The sequence below is a fragment of the Thamnophis sirtalis genome, unplaced genomic scaffold (genome assembly GCF_051295495.1).
Source record: "Thamnophis sirtalis isolate CommonGarterSnake01/CBP01778 unplaced genomic scaffold, rThaSir2_p1.2 scaffold_5, whole genome shotgun sequence".
NCBI classification, from domain to species: Eukaryota; Metazoa; Chordata; class Lepidosauria; order Squamata; family Natricidae; genus Thamnophis; species Thamnophis sirtalis.
Window position 1 is genome coordinate 88,375,641 of NW_028261385.1, and position 22,039 is coordinate 88,397,679.

The window sequence follows — 22,039 nt, forward strand, 5'->3', positions numbered from 1 at the left end:
TCAGAGCCAGATTTAACATTCTTCCCTCAGCACTCCTCCAGGGCAGGTATAAAAGAACACCTATAGCCGAACGCGTTTGTATATGTGGTAAAGGAGAAGTGGAAGATAATTCACATGTACTATTACACTGCGAGCTATACAGAGCTTGTAGGTCTGCATATATTCTCCCCTTATTAGAGAGATTGCCAGGGAAGGCAGACAATGTTTATCTAGGCTTTCTCCTCCAGGACACTAACCCGGCTACCACGTATACAGTAGCAAAGTTCTGTGCTGCTGCAATGTCCATAAGAAAAAAATTGGCTACAGTATAGTACCATCTTGTACCAATTATCTGGACATACCTTTAACAATCTTTGGATCATAATGTTATTATCCACTTTTAATGTAAATACTTTTAATTATATTTTAATGTTAGTATTTTTAATATAGTGTAAAGACAAATGTATATTGCTGGTCTTTGACCGTAATAAAGATCTTTCTTACTTACTTACTTTCATTTGTTGCATTATTTTTAAGATACTTTCAGGGGCTTTCCAAAAACTTCAAGATTTTTAGGCACACATTTTGATTGCTCTTTGAAACAGAAAAAGACATTGATGAAATAGAAGCAATAATTTATTGATTACAAAATACGCAATCAATGGATATTGATTGAAAAATAGTGCAAATATTTTTTTTTCAATTTTTGTTTTCTATAATCAATTTAGGAATAGCATGAAGGACAATAAAGTTATAGTCTTTAGATTAAGTAAATATCATAAAGAAGTATTTCTTTAATATCTGGGAGAAAACCGTATTGAACTCACTGCAGTTCTGAAGTTCTGAATAAAATAGAAATGTGTTGTGAATTATTTCCTTACTGTTGTGTATTCTAATTAGTGGTCCACTGCCCTGAGCTGCAGCCTCCAGAAAACGGTTATTTTATCCAGAATGTCTGCAACAATTATTTCAATGCCGCTTGTGGAATTCGATGTAAAACAGGATTTGATCTTGTTGGAAGTAGCATACGACTGTGCCAGCCAAATGGTGCCTGGTCTGGTTCAGAGACAACTTGCAGGGGTAGGAAATTTTATCATGTCTCTCTGATGTTGGGTTGGCTTTTTAAAAAATATTCTAATTGCGAAGAGGATGCTGTTTTCTGTCTTACTTGCTTAATATGTCACTTCATCCAATAGAATTGATATAGAGCATTAAATATTAGTTTTCTATGTCATTAATCATATTTGGATTATTACTTTTTATGTGTATATTTTATGCATATATTTGAATACAACTTTAAAGTTATATGAGCAAGTGACCAGGGATAAAAATTCAGCCATTTAATTCTTTTTTTTTTAAAGTTTTTTTTTTCATTTTAATTGAACAAAAATACAAAAAAAGAATCATCCTTAATTGCATCTTGTAGAAAGCGTGTCAATTGGTTACAGATAACTTTTGTGCATTTCTTCCACAGTCATTACTTCTAGTTCATATTAGCTTATACACTTTAAATCAAAATCTTTGTATATTTTACTACCAATGTAATAGCAATAGCAGTAGACTTATATACCGCTTCATAGGCCTTTCAGGCCTCTCTAAGCGGTTTACAGAGAGTCAGCATATTGCCCCCAACAATCTGGGTCCTCATTTTACCCACCTCGGAAGGATGGAAGGCTGAGTCAACCCTGAGCCGGTGAGATTTGAACCGCTGACCTGCTGATCTAGCAGTAGCCTGCAGTGCTGCATTTAACCACTGCGCCACCTTGGCTTACCACAATTCTCATTTGACTACAATTATTTGAACATGCTTTTACCTCAAATCATTCATACTTAAAGACACAACCACATAATGGCATTCATTAGCTCTTTCAAAAAATCCTCCAATAACATTACACCTTTATGACATCTTTTAAGTAAAAGTCAATTAATAAAGTTTCTAAACCTTCCCCCCCTTTTCCCCCCAACTCACTGTTTAGAATTTATATCCAAGTTATTTTTGCCAATGCTATAGCATGTATAGATTGTTAAACAATGTCCATTGACATTTCCTTGTTATTATAATTGGCTAAAAATCATTTACTATTTATGTCCCATCTCATCTCATCATACCCCCCCAAAAAAAACCCTTACACCTTTATAACAAGATCTAAATAAAAATTTGTTAATAAAATTTATAGCTCTTTTTCCCAAGTCACAATTTGTAATTTATATCCAAATTTCTTTTACTAGATTGCCAGTACATGTATATATCATTAAGCTGTATCCATTATCATTTCATTATTGTTATTATAGTTAATTAATTGTTAGCGAATAAACATTTGATAACAATCTAAAACAATCTAAGAGTTACTAAATTCCTACTTATTAATCACCAAAATCAACTAATTTTTTATTATCAACTTTCATTGTCAACCTGTATCTTTCCAGTAACAAAACAGTCTTATCTCTCTTGCCAATTGTGGTTTCAGACTTCTTTTTATCTCCTTTATAAGGTTTTTATAGACTTCTCTCCGCACTTTGTTGCTTGAAGGATCTCTCAGGCAATCTCGTTGCCCACCAGCTGCTACTAAAATTAGCTTGTCTTTGGTTATCAATCTTGCTTCTGAAAAAATTTCTCTTCTTAAGTCCATCATCATTACTATTTTTTTTTCTTCTGTGTCCTGGAATCTGGGTAAAGCTCCAATTCGTTGAATTCCCTTTTCCATATTCCCTTCTTTCCACTTTCACCCACATTTGCTCCATTAATAAATTCATCTATTGTCTTATCTTTATCTTCTATATCTTCATTCTCCCCTTTAATTTTTGGGGCTCCAATGTCTTCTCAATTCTCCCATATCCTTCAAATAGATTTTGAATTCCAGCCAAGATATTTTGGAATTTTAAGGTTTCCTCATCTGAATATTGATCCATGTTTCCAAAACAGAAGAAAGAAAAAGAAAGAAAGAAAGGGAAAGGAAAGAAAGAAAGAAAGAAAGAAGAAAGAAAGAAAGAAAGAAAGAAAGAAAGAAGACCTAATAGCCACTGCCACTCTAGCCTTCCAGCCTTTTTTATTTTAGATTGACTTGAACACAAGTTCTTTTACGCTCTTCAAAGGAGAAGGGGTCTGTTTCCCCCCCCCCTTTCTTTCCCCTGCCAAAGTAGTTCTCAAAGGCACCTGTGAAAACAATTCATGCCCTTGGCTCTTTATCAGTTTCTGTAAACAAGTTGCAAACCCTTCAGCTACAAAGTCAGTGAAGTCAAAGAAGGAAAAAAAGAGATACGTTGTTTCAAAAAACCCAACCTCTGACCTCCGAGTGGCAGTATGCTACTTTTCACTTTCTAATATTTATCTCTGGCTTATAGGAAACAAAGTTCTTTAGATTTCTTTTAATGAAATTTAATAACAAGTAATAGGAAGAATTGTTAAAATAAGAAGGAAGGTTTTAATCCAGAAGTCAAAAAATAAAGCAACAAAAAGCAGAAGAAGAAAAAATCAATCCATTCACTTTAAGAGGAGAAATGAGAAACGTTGTGAGCACTTCAATCCACAAAGAATAATTACAAAGAAAAAAAGCTTTCCACGGCAATCCAATTAAGGTTAATTTCACCGCTCAATTCTTTTGCTTAAGGATCTAATTTGGCTTTAAAGAAAAATTTCTTTGGGCAGTCTTTCACAAAATAGAAAAAATACCTCACCAGATGGACTCACTTTCTCTTTTCACTTCCTTCCTTCCGGAGCATCTCGATTTCATCAGCCTGGGGGCTGCCTGTTTACTGCTACCTTGAAGTGCTTCCCTTGGGTCGATCAGGGACTTTGCAATGTCCCTGAGACCAGCAAGGCTTCGTCTTCCTGATCACCGTCTCTACAGGACGGTTTAGGTCTCAATGGACCGTCCAGCGGCAAAAATGTCAACGGCGGTCTCAGAGTATCGAGACCACACGTTGTGACATCGCGACGTGGACCGTCTTCCTCCAGCCATTTAATTCTTGATAGCTTGGGAAATATTTTATATGATTGGTTACTTCCCCCAAAAGGACTGCTGCAGAGGGAATTACCAAACAGTTATCTTAAGTGCACTAGGACTAGAATTGACATAGTTAATCTTCTACACTTTGTGTAGGTAGGGAAATATTGTACATCCATTTGCACATCTCTCTATGTGGTTGAAGTATGAAGAATTCTGGAAAATATTTTTTTCTGTATTTCTCCTCAGCGGCTTGCTTGCCTGTGCCTCCAGTCTTATAGTATTTTTTATATTGAGCTCTGGGCAGGGAGATTGCCTACTATGATCTAAAGGAGGGAGCTTTTGTTAATTTGTTAATTAAATTAATTAATTTAGTTACTTGTTAATAACTTTTCACATAAGAATGAATAGGAGAATAAACCTTGAGTAGAAAATTGAAAATACTGCTTGCACCAATAATCTTCTCTTGCAACTATTACTTCTAAAATCTGAGTATACACAAAATATCAATCAAAAAATGTAAGCAGTTGTCACAGTATGACTGGATGAGTCTTCAGCAGTACAAAGACAGCAATTGACATAGAAAACCCAAGTCAGTGAGGAGTTTTTATTCTTCTTCTTTACCAAGCAAAACTATTTTGAGAAGGTATTTATAACAAGATCCCAGCTTCTACCCAGTGTTTGGTTTCTTGTTCAATATGTCTCCCAGAGACTATTTTCTTCTAACTTCCCTCCTTCACTTCCTCCCTCTTCACTTCTTCTCCCTCCTCCATTTCCAAGATTACCAAGAGAGAATAAAAGGAAGGAGTGTGTTGGATTTACCAATGAGTGTGCTCAGTGGTTCATCTCCTTTCCTTGGATCCACTAAGCTAGTGATGCTAAACTTTTCCGAGTGCCCAAAGGACTCAAACCCACAAAATGCAATGCATGTGCAGCCCCCCCACATGTGTCCGGTGCATGCACATGCCCCGCCGCCATGCATGCATGTGCAGGACCCCCCCCCCCACGTAGCCTGTGCATGTGCGGCAGTGACCCAAAGACCAGCTGACCAGTAGGAGGTGCGTGCACATGTGCAGCGGAGCTGAACTGGGGCGGCGACTCGCGTGCCCACAGAGAGGGCACTCTGTGCCCCCTCTGGCCCGCGTGCCATAGGTTCACCATCATGGCATTAAGCCAATCATTGTCTATGTTTTCCTTCGTTGGGGAGGAAAAAAAACCCTCTCTTGGAAGTCTTCTACCCAAACGTTTCCCAAAGAGTATTACCCTCTTTCCATACTAGCTGTCTCCCTCTCTCTGGTCTTGGGCCTTGATAAAGATGACCTTGCTGGGATTTTGCTTCTCCTTTTCCAGGGAAGCCAACCATTTATTTTTATTTTTCCTCTCTGAGCAGGAACCAATCCCTGCTTCACACACTCACATTAACTCTACTGTTCAACATTTCTCTACAAGCATTCCCTTCTACAATAGTCTTTCTATTTCTCTTTTTTTTCCTCATTTCTCCCCTGGTTTTTTCTCTTCTCTGTTTCCATTTTTGGGTAGACTAGAAGTTATAGTCCTCAAAATCAATATATAAGGGTAGACCAGTGGGAATGCTGACTGCCTCTGCCCCACGACAATGATGGCTAGTAATCAGGTCAGTTCACTGGCCTTTGTGATAGCATACCTGGACTTCAAGGGTAGAATTGAGCTGCTTCTCCCTTTCTTCTCTCTGTTTGCTGACTCACACCAGCACAACACAGGTATAGAAGAAACATCTGCTGCACCATCCTTATTAAAAATGTAAACTTTGTGGAAATCATTGTCAATAATTACCATTGCAGTGTTTTTCTATACAGATAGTCCTCAACTTATGACAGTTCATTTAGTGACCATTCAAAGTTACAATGGCACTTAAAAAAGGACTTACGGCCGTTTTTCACATTACAAACTTTCCAGTATCCCCATGGTCACTTGATCCAATTTCAGACGCTTGGCAAGTGACTCATACTTATGGCTGTTGCTGTGTTCCAGGGTGATACGATTCCCTTTTGCATCCTTCTGACCAGCAAAGTCAATGGGGAAGCCAGATTCACTTAACAATCCAGTTACTAATTTTATCAGTTGCATTGATACACAACAACTGGGCAAGAAAGTTTGTAAAATACAGCAAAACTCACTTTGCCGTATTTTGTCTCACTTAACAACAAAAATTATGGGTTCAATTGTGGTTGTAAGTGTTTTCTTGGTGACATTTTTGGGAAATAGTTTGCCATTGCCTTCTTCCCGGGGCTGAGAGAGAGAACACCTGACCAAAGTTACCCAGCCGGGTTTATGTCTAAGACAGAATTTGCAATCCCTGGTTTCTAGCCCAGTGCTTTTAACCAGTATTCCAAACCTTACCTTACTTTCTGAAATTTATGTGACATTCCAAACTTAATCTATTCTGTTGTTTATAATCCATAGTGTAATCCAATTTAAACCTAATAAATACAGAACTAACCAGGGGTGAAATGCTATTGATTCGGACCAGTTCGCCCAAACCGATAGCAAAGAACTGGTAGGAAAAAAATGGAAATCTCAGGATTTCCTGCTTTCTAGCTAATCTAAACTGCATGGCACAGCGGATTCCTTGCTCCTTGCTGTTCGCTTACTCGCTTGCCAGGTGTGCTCGGTAGCAGACTCCACCCACCCACCCGGACATCATTTTGATGCTTTGTGCATGCGCAGAGGGCGAAGTTAGTGTGAATGCACACGGTCACATTGCTACCGAAATGGTAGCAAAGGTAAGTGGATTTCACCCCTGGAACTAAAACCAGTATATAATGTCATAGGGACCATATCTCAAGATGGTTAGAAATCTCATCCCCATCCCATCCCCAAAAGTCTTTCAGAAGGGCCAAGCCTTCATGGACTTTTGGAATCCTAGCAAGGTTAGAACTATTGTGATATCTTAGGATATGCTGCTTTGGGTGGGGAAGGACTGGAGCAGAGAAGGTCCCTTTCTTTAGTCCCCTGATGACAGTGTTCCTTTAAGATCAGTTCCTGTGGCAAGCCTTCCCTTCCAGATCTTATCAGGCAGAAGCATTCAGTTCAGTTTTGTAGCTACCCAAGTGTATCCATTACAATGCTTTTCTCTTTGTTATTTCTATAGAAATTGTATTTTCTTTTAATTTGTTGTTTGAGTTAATGGAAATGAGTTGGTAAAAGATTTCATATGTTTTGGCCTTAACAGCTGGTGCCTAATGCTTTTGCTTCTTTATTCCATTAATTTCCTTGGATAAGTCTGAAAGATAACGGGTTTTATCCTCTCTGATCTTGGTTTTTCAGCAGTATGTATAGTTTTTAGTACCGTTATTCTCAACTTTAAAATGTGGCTCTTTTCCACTTATACATTAATATATATTACATGTTTTGAGCAAATGGGAAATCAAAGGAATAGTTTATGGACCATCACATTAATCCCAACAAAAGCCTTTCTCCCAGATTTTGATCACATACATCATGAAAGGAAAGAGTAAAATATAAATTTCTTCAGGCAGTATTGGACTGTGTTATTGAATTTGTATAGTTTCGTTTTGTTTGCTGTTTTAGCAAAATATGGCACACACATGTCACTAAGCACTACTTAGCACACAGTTAAAGAACACAACAAAGGGCAGGCAAAACTGTGGCAAAGAAGTTAGCAACCTGTCATTGTTTTGCACATGCACATGCTCCTTGTGTTGTGGAGATACTTCAGAAAAGATGCTTTGTAAAATATGAGTGCATGATACACTTCCTTTTGAAGCTTTAAAGCATCTATGTGTTTTCCCAGGCTCCTGCAATTGTTCAGAGCCATCCCTATATACTCAAACTGAAATGGCTGTGTGTGCACAAGCACTGAGAGATGACTGGGAACAGTTTACCCAGCCTTCATCTGAAGGAGATTTAAATAAATTCACAGTGAATCTTCTGGGTTTTTGCTTTATGTGTAGATATGCAAATGCCATATATACTCTGTTTGTACTACATACTGAAATCAGAGGTGGGTTCCTACTGGTTCAGCCCAGTTCGGCTGAGTAGGTAGTAACTTGGCCTGCCACGCCCCTGAACCAGTTCTATCAGCACCGCCATCTTGTTTTTTGCTTCTGCAGAAAACCGGCAGTAGCAGAAGCCAGAACCCACCCCTGCCTGAAATACTGATGTGAATATGCTATAAGCAGAATACCCACTATAGTGAAAGTAAACTGACTAGGATAACAAGATTCACAATATAGAAAATAGATGGAATAACATGGAAATTATTTTAACATCCTTTATGTCTTGTGAAACCCACAAGTGGTTTTCATTTAGTTTTTGTGGAAAGATGATTCTTTGACAAATAAGGTAGAGTTCCAGTCACTGCTGCAGCCAGGTGTGAGAGTTGTAGGGAGCCATTGTACTTTCAATGTACAATGAAGTATTTTGTGCCCACTTGACTTTGTTAGTGTTCTGTCGTTGATACTTCTTTGACATGCCACTAGTTCATTTACTGTAAAGCTGATTGTAAGTTTGGCACATGGAGGTTCTTTCTGCTTATCTTGGCAGGTTTCAAAAAACTGAGAAAAATGAATTCCTTTACTTCTTTCTTAACAATTTTTGTAATATTTGGTCTCTGTTGCAACATACTAAAAAATTATACATCAGGTTTTTTCTTAAATCTTGGTTTCTGAAACCCCTTATTCCTATGAAAAACCTCTATTCTGTTTTGAAGTAATAGGGGGCAGGGGGGGAATACTTCTCTTAAGCAGTCAATGATGAGTGTTTTCCCAGAAATTTTTAAAAAAATATTTGGAAGTATTTCAGGACATTCTTCAGCCATTTGGGAGTGGGAAGGGAATAAACTCCAGTGATGCTTTAAGAAGGCATTCTTATGCTGAGGTTTAGTTTGTTGCTCCTTATTTATGTATTTATTTTACTGGAAATGACCAACACTTTCACTTTCACTGGAACAAGGTCTCCCTTTGGGGAAGAATTTTCTTATCTTGGATGCTGCTTATATTCCTTGCAGTGGTGGTATTCAGCCGTTTCGGACTGGTTCAAGCGACCCGGTGTTATGCCATCCTATTTAGTCACATTTTCTAAGTCGCGCACATGCATGAAAGCCATGCATGAGCAAAGCACATGCGAAGGCTGCATGCATCCGCAGAAAGCATGCGAGCATTCGTGCACGATCACATTTTCTGTGCGCAGAGAACCGGTGGTAAAATTATGTGAAACCCATATCTTGTTCCTTGCACTATTAGGCTCCTTTTTTAAAATGTATCTTGAAGTTTTTTTAAAAGGAAACTTGAAGTTTGCTTTTTATGACACTTCTTGGAAATAGGAACTCTACTAGGAAAAGGCAACAAACAGGTTTTGATCTATCCTCTTTCATTTCAGAATTAAAAGACTCCTCTTTCAAAAGTTTACAAAGGAACATTTGCCACAAATTTATATGAGACAGAAGTCAATTTAATACACTGTTTTTAATCAGTTCCCTAAAGAATGAAGGGCCAGGTATTGTAGAAGTAAGACTAATTTAAAAAAAACAACCCTCAAGATTCAAAGATGTGTTTTAAATTACAAGAAAACAAAGGTGAAAGAACATAGTGGAACTAGAGAGAGAGAGAGAAAAGAAAGGATGTGAGTAAAAGTAGGTAAAGAGATTGGATTTTTTTCTAATATTCCAGTAATGATGAAGATAGTTAAAGAGAAAAAGTAATGGGGAAAAAGGTGAAGATTTGTTTTCACTGTCCAAATTCTAGGATCTTAGTTGTGAAAATAATACTCCAAGGTATAAGATACTTGTCCTGCCTAATAATTGATATTCCCAGGATAATATATATAGGTATAGTTCTCTATTGCAGTTGTTATCCTGTGAATATCTCCCAAGATTGGAGTTGAAGATATAATATTCTAATCTTCAGTTTAAATCTGGTGCATATAGTTTAATTGAAGTGTGTGTGTATTTTGCAAAAAGATGGACACGATATGTATATCTTATTCAGCTTACTCTTAGTATCTGTTACTTACTCTTGCTAAAAATGCTTACACATTTATTTTAAACTCTGCAGTTCGCACATGCCTCAAACTCTCAACTCCTGAAAACGGCCATATTAATTGCTCATTAAGTGAGATCTCTTATAAGACTGTGTGCTTATTCACTTGCAACGAAGGCTACGAACTGGAAGGCCATACCAAACTTACCTGTCAAGGCAACTCTCAGTGGGATGGGAAGGAACCAAAATGTGTTGGTATGTTTCAAATGCACAATGTATGTTATAAGTTCCCTTTATTTTGTAACAAAGTTTGTTTGGTTGCTGTCTCTAAGTAATTTACCTAATTATAATTTACCTAAATAATAATAGACTTCCTTTATGTCCTTCCACAATCACTTTTTAAAAAAGTATTACATAGGGTACATGTTGGTATAAGAAAACTGTGGATGCTTGTTATATTGTACAAGTCAGAAGAATAATTTCTGGTTTTTTCCCAGACAGGAACTTTCCAAAAATAATTGCTGTTTATTGTATGTTATAAAAACATAAAAATTAAGACAAGTTAGAACAACTGGTTATATTGATTTTCTCTTATACTTCATATGCAACATTTACTCCAGTTTTGATGTAAATATTTGCATTTGTAAGGGGACACAATGTTGATGTTATCTTGTCAACTGGAAAGCTGACAGCTTGGGCTTGAGACCCGAGCACTGGGTGAGCTCCCATTATTTGCCCCAGTCTTGTCCACCTAGCAGTTAGAAAACATGCAAATGCAAGTAGATAAATAGGTACCACTTTGGTGGGAAGGTTCTGTGCACCTTAGCATATAGTCTTGTTGGCCACAAACAATGCTGAACTGAGATGAGCACCACCCTCTAGAGCAGGGGTGTCAAACTCACAACTTACAGGACAGCTGTGTCACATGCTGGCTACGGCCCTGCCTGGTTTAGTGAATGATATGTCACGTGAAGACGTAAGTTTGACACTCCTGCCCTAGAATCAGAGATAACTAAATAGGGGAAACCTTTACCTATTTGCATTTGTAAACTGTACGAAATGTGTTTTCCATTTGTGTGTGTTGACAGTAATGTACTTCTTTTTTCTAGAGTTGCACTGTCCTGCATTCCTAAAACCAAAAGGTGTTATTGTTCACCCTTATATTTGTGGGCTTGAACAATCAAAATATGGAACTAAGTGCAGGCTCAGTTGTCCAAATGGATTCCTTTTGTCTGGTGTAACAAAAGACCTGAGGTGTTTACATACTGGAAAATGGAGTGAAAATGTGCAGATAGCTTTTTGTAAAGGTATGGATTTTGATAATAATTTGCTCTCATTAAAAAGAGAAGAGTTTTTAAAATATTTTAAAGAAAGATATAGTAAATAATGTCAAGATTAGAGAAACCAAGATTGAGATAATTAGCAATAGTATTACCAATAAACATATCTGTCTTTGTGTACATGTTAAGGGAATGGAGGATATGGAAGTAGTTTAAACATTTCCTAACCTACATTTTGTTTCTTATTTCAGATACCTTTGTTTTTATTATACTTGTGGTTTGAAATAAACTTACATTGTTATTAAGGGAGAGAAAACTAAACTAGATAAAGCCAGAGCTATAATAGAAGTGAAGCTTTATCCATATACTATATAAATATTGGCCTGAAATTATAGGTTTGTAGTAGCACTGTTTATTTCAGCTAAAAGCCACACAAATTTATGAGACCTACATTCAGCATGTAACAGAAATGATGTTTTTCAATGCCTCAGTTATAGGATGAATGATATGACTTCCTCCTAGCCTTTGAGCTTAGCTGTGGTAAAATGATACATTTGTAGTAGGGTTAATCCTAGACATCATTACTCTGTTGGCTCATTTAAACTAGCATTTGATGGGTATTAAAACAAAATCACAACTTTGAATGCACTAACTTCTGTGATGAAGTTAGAATTGTAGAGAAATTTAATACAGGTATATATTAGTTAAAATCCACACTAGTGGACTAATTAATGGTCATACTTGGCTTAAGACAGTTATTTATATTATCTAGACCACGGGTGTCAAACTCACGGCGTCATGTTGCCATCACGTGATGTTTTGTAACTTTTTTCCCTTCACAGAGCTAGGGTGGGTGTGGCCTGCGTGTGATGCATCCGGCCCATGGGCCGCCAGTTTGACACCCCTGCTCTAGAATTTATCTATTCTGCACAAGTCTTCATTACTAGGCTCAAGGTTGACTCAGCCTTCCATCCTTCCGAGGTGGGTAAAATGAGGACCCAGATTGTTGGGGGCAATATGCTTAGAGAGGGCTATAAAGCACTGTGAAGCGGTATATAAATCTAAATGCTATGCTATGCTATTACCCAGTGCTCCCTTGGTATGTGGCATATTGCTACCTATTTTATTTGCCCAGTTTCTTGAGCCTTTTAAGGAGAAGTGATTTTCAGCCTTAGCAACTGTAAGATGTGTGGACTTCAACTCCCAGAATTCTCTAGCCAGCATTTGAAGTCCTCACATCTTAAAGTTACCAAATATAAAAAACACTGTTTTAGAGCATGATACATTCTTACAGTGTAACATTTCTTCATAGCTCTCTGGTTGATCAACACTTTTTTGCTTCCATTTCTTCCTCACATAGCAGTAGCAATAGCAGTTAGACTTATATACCACTTCATAGGGCTTTCAGCCCTCTCTAAGCGGTTTACAGAGTCAGCATATTGCCCCCAACAACAATCCGGGTCCTCATTTTACCTACCTCAGAAGGATGGAAGGCTGAGTCAACCCTGAGCCGGTGAGATTTGAACAGCCGAACTGCAGAACTGCAGTCAGCTGAAGTAGCCTGCAGTGCTGCATTTAACCACTGCGCCACCTCGGTTCCCCTATATGACTAGAAAATTTAATTGGTGGTGCAGTGGTTTGAATGCAATATTGCAGGCTAATTCTGCCCACTGCCAGGAGTTTGACCCTGATCGTCTGAAGGTTGACTCAGCCTTCCATCCTTCCAAAGTTGGTAAAATGAGGAGCCAGATTGTTGGGGGCAATATGCTGACTCTGTAAAATCGCTTAGAGAGCGCTGTAAAGCATTATGAAGTGGTATATAAATCTAAGTGCTATTGCTAATTCTATCCTAACCCTAGGTTCCTTTGGCATTAAGTTTATTTTATACAGTCTTTCATCAGTATTCTGGGCTTCCTGTCCTTTAGAGTGATGGTCCCCAACCTTTCTGGCACCAGGGACCGGATTCATGGAAGACAATTTTTCCACAGATAGGGTGGGAAGTTTCACACGCAACCTAGGTAGATCATGTGCATGCATAAATGAAACTTTGCTCATTCACCTGCCACTTACATGGCCTCATTCCTAAGAGGCCATGGCTGGTACTGGTCCACAACCCGGGAGTTGGGGACCCCTGTGTACATTCTCATCTCTCAGAATCTCTTCCTAGTTCTTTTATATTTTGATATTTGGGTTAAACAGCATCCATTTTAAACAGACAATCTGAATCAGACAAATGTTCAGGTCCCAATACACTTTAGGAATCTTTTCCTCTCCTTCAATCCTCTCCTGCCCTCTGGCGGCCACCTCAGGATTGCAATTAACAGGTTTCTCAGGAACGCCCTCCCCTTCCGGAGGCTCTTTCGTGCGAATGCGTAACCAGCCTTCCCTCCAATTTATGCGAGGGTTCCATTTCCAAAGCCAAGGGACGCCCAAAATGAGTGGCCTGTCCATCCCAGGAGCCACAATGAACGAGATTAGTTCTCTGTGGGAACCCATTTTCATTTCCAAGGGCTCAGTAAAGAAATGAGCGCCCCCCCCCCCGCGATGGACCCATCTATTTGGCAAAAGACAATGGGGGTTTTTAAAGTACGTAATTTGAGGCCCAACTTTTCCACCATAGCAGGATTGATCATTGACCGGGAACACCCTGAGTCAAGTAAGGCGTGAAGGGATTCCGGCTCCCCATCGGGCGGAACTTTTAATTCTATGGGAATTAGCATGGGGCCTTTGTTTGAACTCACCCAGCGAGGCGATGTGTCGTCATCTGAGTCATCAGAAGAGCTGGGGGGGGGGGCATCCGCTTCTCCCTCCAAGGCCTGGCTGAAGCGAGGGGGTCTGGAATCCACAGCGAAGGCAGCTTCCTTCTTTCTCTTGTCTGAGGACTTGCCAGATCTCTCCTCCCGCTTGGATGGGGGTTGGGAGGTTGAGGGTAACTTAGCACGGCAGTCGGGTGCGCGATGGCCTAATTTTCCGCAACGAAAACACGTTACTGGCCTTGATTTCCCCGAGGGGCCACCTCTCCCCTCGCCCTTCACTCCGAACGGGGCTTTCCGGCTAGGGGGGGGTGGATTTTGCAGCTTTCTCCTTCCTTTTCTGTCTCTTCTCTCTTGCACAACGGAGCCTCGTTAAATCCAGCTCAATGTCAGCAGCGTGTTCAAACCAAACGGTTAAGCGCTTGGGGAGATTTCGATTGACACATTGCTGATAGATATCTTCATCCAAGCCCAAAGCAAATTTGTCCAAAAGGGCTTCTTCACTCCACCCCCTCGTGTACTGGGAAAGGCATTGAAACTCTTGAATATACTGGGACACCGGTCTGTCGTCTTGCTCAAGGGTTATAAATTTTAACTTGCTTCGTTTCTCAGTAAGGGGGTCATCAAAGCGTCTTTTGAAAGCCTCCATAAACCTATTGAAATTCCTCAGGAGGGGGGAAATCGATTGATGTAAACCAGTACTCCAGTCAGACGCTTCACCGTCTAATGATAGTAAAATCATCCTTATTTTCATGGTATTTGATTCAAAATCTGGGCCATAGATCTCCATGTAATTATAAACTTGCATGATAAAAGACCCCAGTTTCGCAGGGTTTCCATCATATCTCACAGGCAAGGGGGGAATTTTAGCCATTCTGCGTCTTCTGGGAGGTGGCCCCCCTAGTCTGGCAAAAGGCCCAGCAGGAGGGGGTGAATCAGCTCGAGGGGGGGGGGTGAATCAGCGCGTGGGTTTTCTCGCTCCCAGCCCCTCCTGACCTCTTCATCTTCCCCACATATTTGCCCAAAGTACCTTTGTTCCAAGTAATCAGGTTGATCTCCCCCCTGGGGTCTTCTTTCGGCTCCCGCCTCCAGTGGTCTTTCCTGGTGTCTTCTTCGGGTAACCCCCGCATCCCAGCTTGCCCCCTCCTCTCTTTGTCCTACCGAGGTGGACCACCGGGGGGGGAGGTGGATCAGCCGGGCTTGATATCTGCAGCTGAGTCAATTCTTCATGAAGCAAGAGTTCGGCGGGGAGTTCTCCCTCCTTTTCTCCGCTGGCTGGCAAAGACATTTGCACCCTCCACGGTAGATGGTGATCTCCTGGAAAGGTGATTTTGCGACTTCGCTACTTGTCAGCACCTCTCCATTTAATAATTAGGAAAGAAAGACCATGAGACTCCATACGTGGAAAATCAAATGTACTTTTACTAATTAAAAATGGTTAAAGAGCGGTTGCATAGCGAAGTCTGATTAATTAGGCGCGAAAGCAGTTGATATATAGAATAGCCCATTCCACACACCCTGGCATCATAGGCCTAGTCCAATCATAAGTCCTTCAAGTGTCAGGTGTGAGATAACTTCAAAAGGCATCACGAAGATGGAATGTCGGTGCCGTTAGTCCAGGCGGGAAACACCCACGCATGCGCAGTCTGACCATCCAGAGAACTCCAGAACATTCCTCCAGCACAACGAGTAACCCCACCCAAATACCATGCCCTCCCTCCCCGTTTCATGGCAGCTGAAGCAACAGCAAAGCAGAAGCTGACATCAGGATTCATTTATTTATTTTAGAAAAGTTATATAACTGTCTACTCTCCCACAATGACTAGGCAGATACAGTGTTTGTCATGAAATTGATAATTTATAAACAACAAAGAACTGTTCTTACATTAAAATAAAAAGTAATGGATCTGAATTTCAGAAACCTCTGTTCAGGTTATGAATAATTAGCTCAGTATAATAAGTGTAGAATTTTACAGTTCATTTCACTTCAATGTCTTTTAATAGATCATTGAAAATGCTTTTTAATACAGATGCTCAAATTTGTCTTATGTATCGTATGCAGATATTGAACCTCCACAAATTAGCTGTCCAAATGATATTGAAACATCAACTCTGGAAAACCAAAATTCAGCAAATATTAGCTGGCAAATTCCAGATGCAGTTGATAATTCTGGAGACGAGGTAAGCAAACATTAGGATGAAAAGCATGTTTTGCATCAATGTGTATATTAGTCATTATTGAAATAACATAAATAAACTTTGCCCTTTCATAAATTACTACATTAAATGTAAATGATGATGAAGATGATTAGGCCAACAATTTTCTTTTTTGCTCTTGATTTGAGTTATTTGTGAATTGTATTGTTCATCAGTACAGGAAGATAACGAAAGAATGGGATAATTTATTTTATTTTATTTTATTCTTTTGTTGAAAAGTGTTTTATGTTCGTGGCTAAATAAAATAGCTGCATGGATTTACTTCACCAGCCTAGGTGGGTTTTTTCATCAGGGCAAGTAGTCTGCCTTCATCCTTCTTAAATGCAAGTTGTATGTATTTTAGGTAGCATTCAAATCACTTTTTAAATCAGTATGCTACAGTATTTCATGAATATTGCAACACTGTCACCAAAGATCATCTTTGAATTAAGGAGGAGCTGAAAGCATTTGTAATGAAGTCCCAAAGGTGCTTTTTCAGGATACAACTGGACTTTCTTGTATTTTTCTTTGAAGATGTTTCTTCCAAGAAGCTTCTTCAGCTCTGACAGGATAGTGGGGTTAGGATCAAGAACTAGATCACTAGTTCTTGATACTTAAGTTCAGTTTTTGCTAAGAACTTACTACAGTATTTCATTTACCTTTACTAAGACTGATCCTGTTGCAGGTGTTAGTTCAGGTTACTCCAGCCTTTATACCACCCTACCTTTTCCCAATTGGAGAAGTTGACATTACATATACAGCAACTGACAGAGCTGGCAATGAAGCAAGCTGCTCTTTCAAGATCAAAGTGATTGGTGAGTGCTATTGAGAAAATATATATATACCTTAGTATCTTAGATTAGATTTGGTGGCCAGCCCCCACCCCATCCTAGCACTGATTAAATGGCCAGGCCCCCACCTCACCCTAGCACTGATTAAGTGGTCATACGTACTGTATACCTGAAAACAGCCCAGTCTTGCATTTTGTTGTGCCTGTAAGGAAATCAAATTCCAGGTTTGTAAGCATCCTTTCAGTATGAAAAACTACCTTAGGTTGAAAGCTGTTATTATATAATGAAAAAATATTTTCCCTTTTAAGAATCAAAGAAACAAAAAAATCTCTCTTTAGAAAGAGTCTTTAAACTGGTTCAAATACAGCATCCCGGTGCCAATTAAACAATGTAGTGCTGATAGTCTTTCAATTGAATTAGTTAATCCTTTTTAACAAAAAATTATCCAGGTGTATTTCTTACTTTAAGAACCTCTAGGTTTCATATAAATAAGCCCTGACTTTAGAATTGCTGTAGCAGCTTTACATATTATATTATGTGCATATTTTACAAGTAGTAGTCCTCGACTTACAACTATTCATTTACCAACTGTTATAACATCACTGAAAAAAATGACATGATTACATGAGCATGTAATCATGAGATCAAAATTCAGCCTTTTGGCAACTAGCATATATTTATGACAGTTGCAGCATCCTGAAGTTATATGATTGTCATTTGCAGCTTCCCAGCTGGTTTCTGACAAGCAAAGTCAATGGGGAAGCTGGATTCACTGAACAGCCACATACAGGTAGTCCTTGACTTACAACAGTTCATTTAGTGACTGTTCAAATTTACAATGGCACTGAAAAAAGTGACATGACCATTTTTCACAGTTACAAGCTTTGTAGCATTCCCACGGTCATGTGATTTACATTCAGATGCTTGACAACTGGTTCATATTTATGACGGTTGCGGTGACCTAGGGTCATGGGATCCCATTTTGCAACCTTCTGACATGCAAAATCAATGGGAAAGACTGATTCACTTAACAATGGTATTACTAATTTAACTGCAGTGAATCACTTAACAAATATGGCCAAAAAAGTCATAAAATGGGGCAAAACTCAGATTTCTCATTTAGCAACGTAAATTTTGGGCTCAATTTTTGGTCGTAAATTGAGGACTACCTATAGTTTACTTAACAATGGCTGTGATTTGCTTAGCAATTGTGGTGAAAGAGGTAAAATTCAGGCATGACTCGCTTAATAACTGCCTTGCTTAAGAAATTCTGGTCCCACTTGTTGTCATAAATCAAGGCATACCTCTATTATATTCTTGGACCATGAGGAAGCTTAACAATTATAGACATGCCTGCCTTGGGCATATTGTCAACATTTGCCTTTTGATAAAGTAACAATGGATAACTTTTTGGTAGGACCTCCCCGCCCCCATACACACACACTTGTTTAAAAATTTGATGAACTTTAATGGTTAAAAAGATTGTGTTGAATCAAATGCTGGACTTACACATGAAAGTGTAAAATAGCACTTTCATTATATTGATACTTACACTATTGTCTCAAAATGGCAAAAAATCCTGCTGCAGATTTTCTGCAGTTTTCGTTGACTTTACAGTTCCCAGAGTATGGGATTTTTCTTGTGCCTCAGATTTTTTTACACTTTGTAACAGATATTTTAATATATATTTCTTTTGCTCTTTTAAATATATCATAAACATATTTCTGCTTTTCAGTTTACATTTTTATCATCCATTTTATATTTGCTTAAGCCCCAGGCCCCTGCAGTTCTCAGTTCTCTTTTGTTTTGGGTAAAGCGCAGTTATGTCTTGTTTTGTAAGATTTTATGAATAAGTCCTTTAAGATAATAGTGGGACATCTATGGGCTGTTGAACCTCCTGGCCATGTTTTAACTGCACTACTGCAACTCCATAATTGCACACTGTTAAAGCACTATGCTGATTCTTATCAGGTGAATAGTGTTATTGAATACATATGTCTGAAGTTAAAAGCTTGCCTCTGAAAACGTACCATCCATTAACTTCATGGAGCTTCTTTCCAGGGTACATATGCTTAAGATCAACTGTGGTCTGCATAGTGTCTGATGGTTGAAGGCTTGTGGAGAACAGATAAATATCTGCTGTGATGGAAGCTGCATAGCAAGCTCTTTAAACATTTTAACACAGTCTTAAATATGATCTAAATGTCCATGCTACATACATACTGATATGAAAATGTTTATGTTTCATTTAAGTCTAAAAGGAGAAACTATTTCAAACTTGTATGGAAAATCAATTTGATCCTTCCTTCCTTCCTTCCTTCCTTCCTTCCTTCCTTCCTTCCTTCCTTCCTTTCTTTCTTTCTTTCTTTCTTTCTGTGATTCAATGTTCTTTATAACTTCAAATATTCAGACATTGAACCCCCAGTAATTGATGAATGTAGATCTCCACTACCAATTCAAATCACTGAGAAGGAGCACAGAGTAAAGTGGGATGAGCCACAGTTTTCAGACAATTCAGGTGAGTGACTCTTTTTTCATAGGTTTGGTTTTTTCCTACCTATTTTGGGCATTATTTTGGATTCCATTTGGATGAATTTTGACAATCAGTTTGAAGTGTTCCTGTAGAGAATGCTATCATAGCAGGATGAAGATAAATTGCATCTTTCTTTTAACTTGTTTCCTACCTAGCATAAATTAGAAAATTCAGGATATTTTAAGTATGGATGTTTAAAAGTACATTAATATTTGAAACACATTAAAGGATTGCCAAGTAACATTAATAAAGAACAATACATTTAATATTTTTCTTGCAAAAGTCGATCATTTACTATGCTCTGCAAAATGCAATGTACATTTAGAAGAGTAGAACAAGCTGTTTCATTATTGTCCTGGAAAAATAAAAGAATTTGAAGACTGATTAAATCATATTAAGGCTGAGATATATACAAAGGCATTAATGTCTAATAGAATGTATTCTATAAAATCAAACTACATTTTCTGTAAATTATATTTCAGATACTAAAGGCTGAGAACCATTATTTGGGGTTCCATGTTATAAATATGAAGCATGTAGCTTTGAAGAATATTGGAAATGAAATAACCTTGGTTTCCCTCTTTGTTTCTGACTATTTCAGGATCTGCCTTAATGATAACTAAAACTCACTCACCTGGAGATCTCTTTCCCAAAGGAGAAACACTGGTTCGGTATACAGCCACTGACTTGGCTGGAAATAACAGGACCTGTGAGATTAACATTGTCATAAGAGGTTTGTTTTTGTAGTGCTTATTCTTGAAATTATTTGTACTATTGAAGAGCACTATAGATTATTCCTCCTCTGAATTCTGATTTTGGAATTCCAAATTTTGCAATGTTACATCCAGAGAGGATTCAATTAATTTACAGTTCTCCATTACACTGGCTTTATTCTTTTTTTAAAGAAAACTTATTTTTATGCAGAGTATTCTGTACATATAATACAACAAGTTTTTTTCTTTCTTAGATTTTGTTTAAAAGGTCAGTCTAATGTCAGCATATTGCCAAATTGAGCAAGAATTTTGTTTTATTTTTTAATGGAGTGATGTATAAGTGAAACAAACTGGGAAAATACATTCCCCCCTAGTACGCCATAGGTTCACTATGCAGCAGGAGGAAGAATCATGCAAACCTTAATCTAAAAATCTTATTTTTCAGGTTCTCCTTGTGAAATTCCCTTTACTCCGCTGAATGGTGATTTTAAATGCACTGAAAGTGGGTCAGGAGTTAATTGCACATTACTTTGCATGGAGGGATATGATTTCACAACAGGTTCCAATGAAAATTACTACTGTGCCTATGCAGATGGTATCTGGAATCCTCCTTACTCCAATCAGTGGCCTGACTGTTCTTGTAAGGTTTATCTATTATTCTTTCTTAAGGACTTAATTTTATAGAGTATTCTGTATATAAAACATTCAGATGCTTTTCAATTGACTGATATGTTTTGTCCTTCTAGTAGTTAAGTAATGAGAACTGAAACATAAACCAGTAATCCAACTAATAAGAGTTGTATCATATACACACATACAGAAAAATAGCCAGCTTTACACCATAGCCCTATTTCTGTCCACACTGTTAACTGCTTGGTCTTTATTACAATCATTATGTACCCGTCTAGTATCCATTTGTGTGTTGGTGATTCACATCTGCCTGTAACATGTCTCTATACTTGAATGTTTGAGTGATCTCAGAAATCATTATTTTGCTGGGAGGTAGGGAGATGCCAACTACCCTAAACTTTAGTTTGGGACCTAAGTTGCTTTTCTTTCTTGAGTCTTTGTTAAGTGTTGTGCTACAACTTTAAGAAAACCAAGTGGACATTATAATTCTTTCCCAAAAGTGAATGGCACTAATTGAGGACATTGGTTTTAATGAACCTGGTTGATGGTGCTAATTCCTGAGATGGAATTATTTCTATTTGAATAACTGCCTTGGTGCTGTTATAAAATGGAGATTGAGGGGATTCTCCCATGCCTACAGCCGTTCTTTCTCCTTCTTACCAACCTATCTAGGAACAGGTCCAGGGATAAATCTGAATCTTTAACTATAAAGCAAATATTAAAAAGTCCATAAATCAAATAGAGTAATAGCTAGCTATAACTAGAAACAGCTATATGGATAGTCTTTTTTTTTTTTAGTCATTTATTTGACATTTATAGGCTGCCCTTTTCCCTGAGGGGACTCAGGGCGGCTTACAATTAATGGGAAGGGAGTGTAAGACAAAACACAAGAAAGAAAAAAATGTGAATAAAAAATAAACCGATAAAACACAACATTCATTCAGCATTCGGGTGGGGCGAGGTTCGGGTCTTATCCCCAGGCCTGACGGGATAGCCAGATCTTGAGGGCTGTGCGGAAGGTCTGGACGGTGGTGAGGGTACGAATCTCCACGGGGAGATCGTTCCAAAGCGTCGGAGCTGCAACTGAGAAGGCTCTCCTCCGCGTAGTCGCCAGTCGGCACTGACTGGCGGATGGAATTCGGAGGAGGCCTACTCTATGCGATCTGATGGGACGAAGGGAGGTAATTGGCAGAAGGCGGTCTCTCAGATAGTCAGATCCACTACCATGGAGGGCTTTAGGAA

General features: G+C 38.5%; 1 protein-coding gene across 1 annotated transcript in view; it reads left to right on the forward strand.

The window, feature by feature from the left end:
* Nucleotides 1-22,039, forward strand: part of SVEP1 (sushi, von Willebrand factor type A, EGF and pentraxin domain containing 1) — a 154,551-nt gene that overhangs the window by 41,033 nt on the left and 91,479 nt on the right. Inside the window, exons 5-12 of the mRNA XM_087716154.1 lie at nucleotides 880-1,059; nucleotides 9,977-10,156; nucleotides 11,011-11,208; nucleotides 15,997-16,115; nucleotides 16,816-16,945; nucleotides 19,332-19,439; nucleotides 20,056-20,187; nucleotides 20,613-20,807. Of these exons, the coding sequence (XP_087572280.1) occupies nucleotides 880-1,059; nucleotides 9,977-10,156; nucleotides 11,011-11,208; nucleotides 15,997-16,115; nucleotides 16,816-16,945; nucleotides 19,332-19,439; nucleotides 20,056-20,187; nucleotides 20,613-20,807 (1,242 nt within the window). The remainder of the gene's footprint in view (nucleotides 1-879; nucleotides 1,060-9,976; nucleotides 10,157-11,010; nucleotides 11,209-15,996; nucleotides 16,116-16,815; nucleotides 16,946-19,331; nucleotides 19,440-20,055; nucleotides 20,188-20,612; nucleotides 20,808-22,039) is intronic.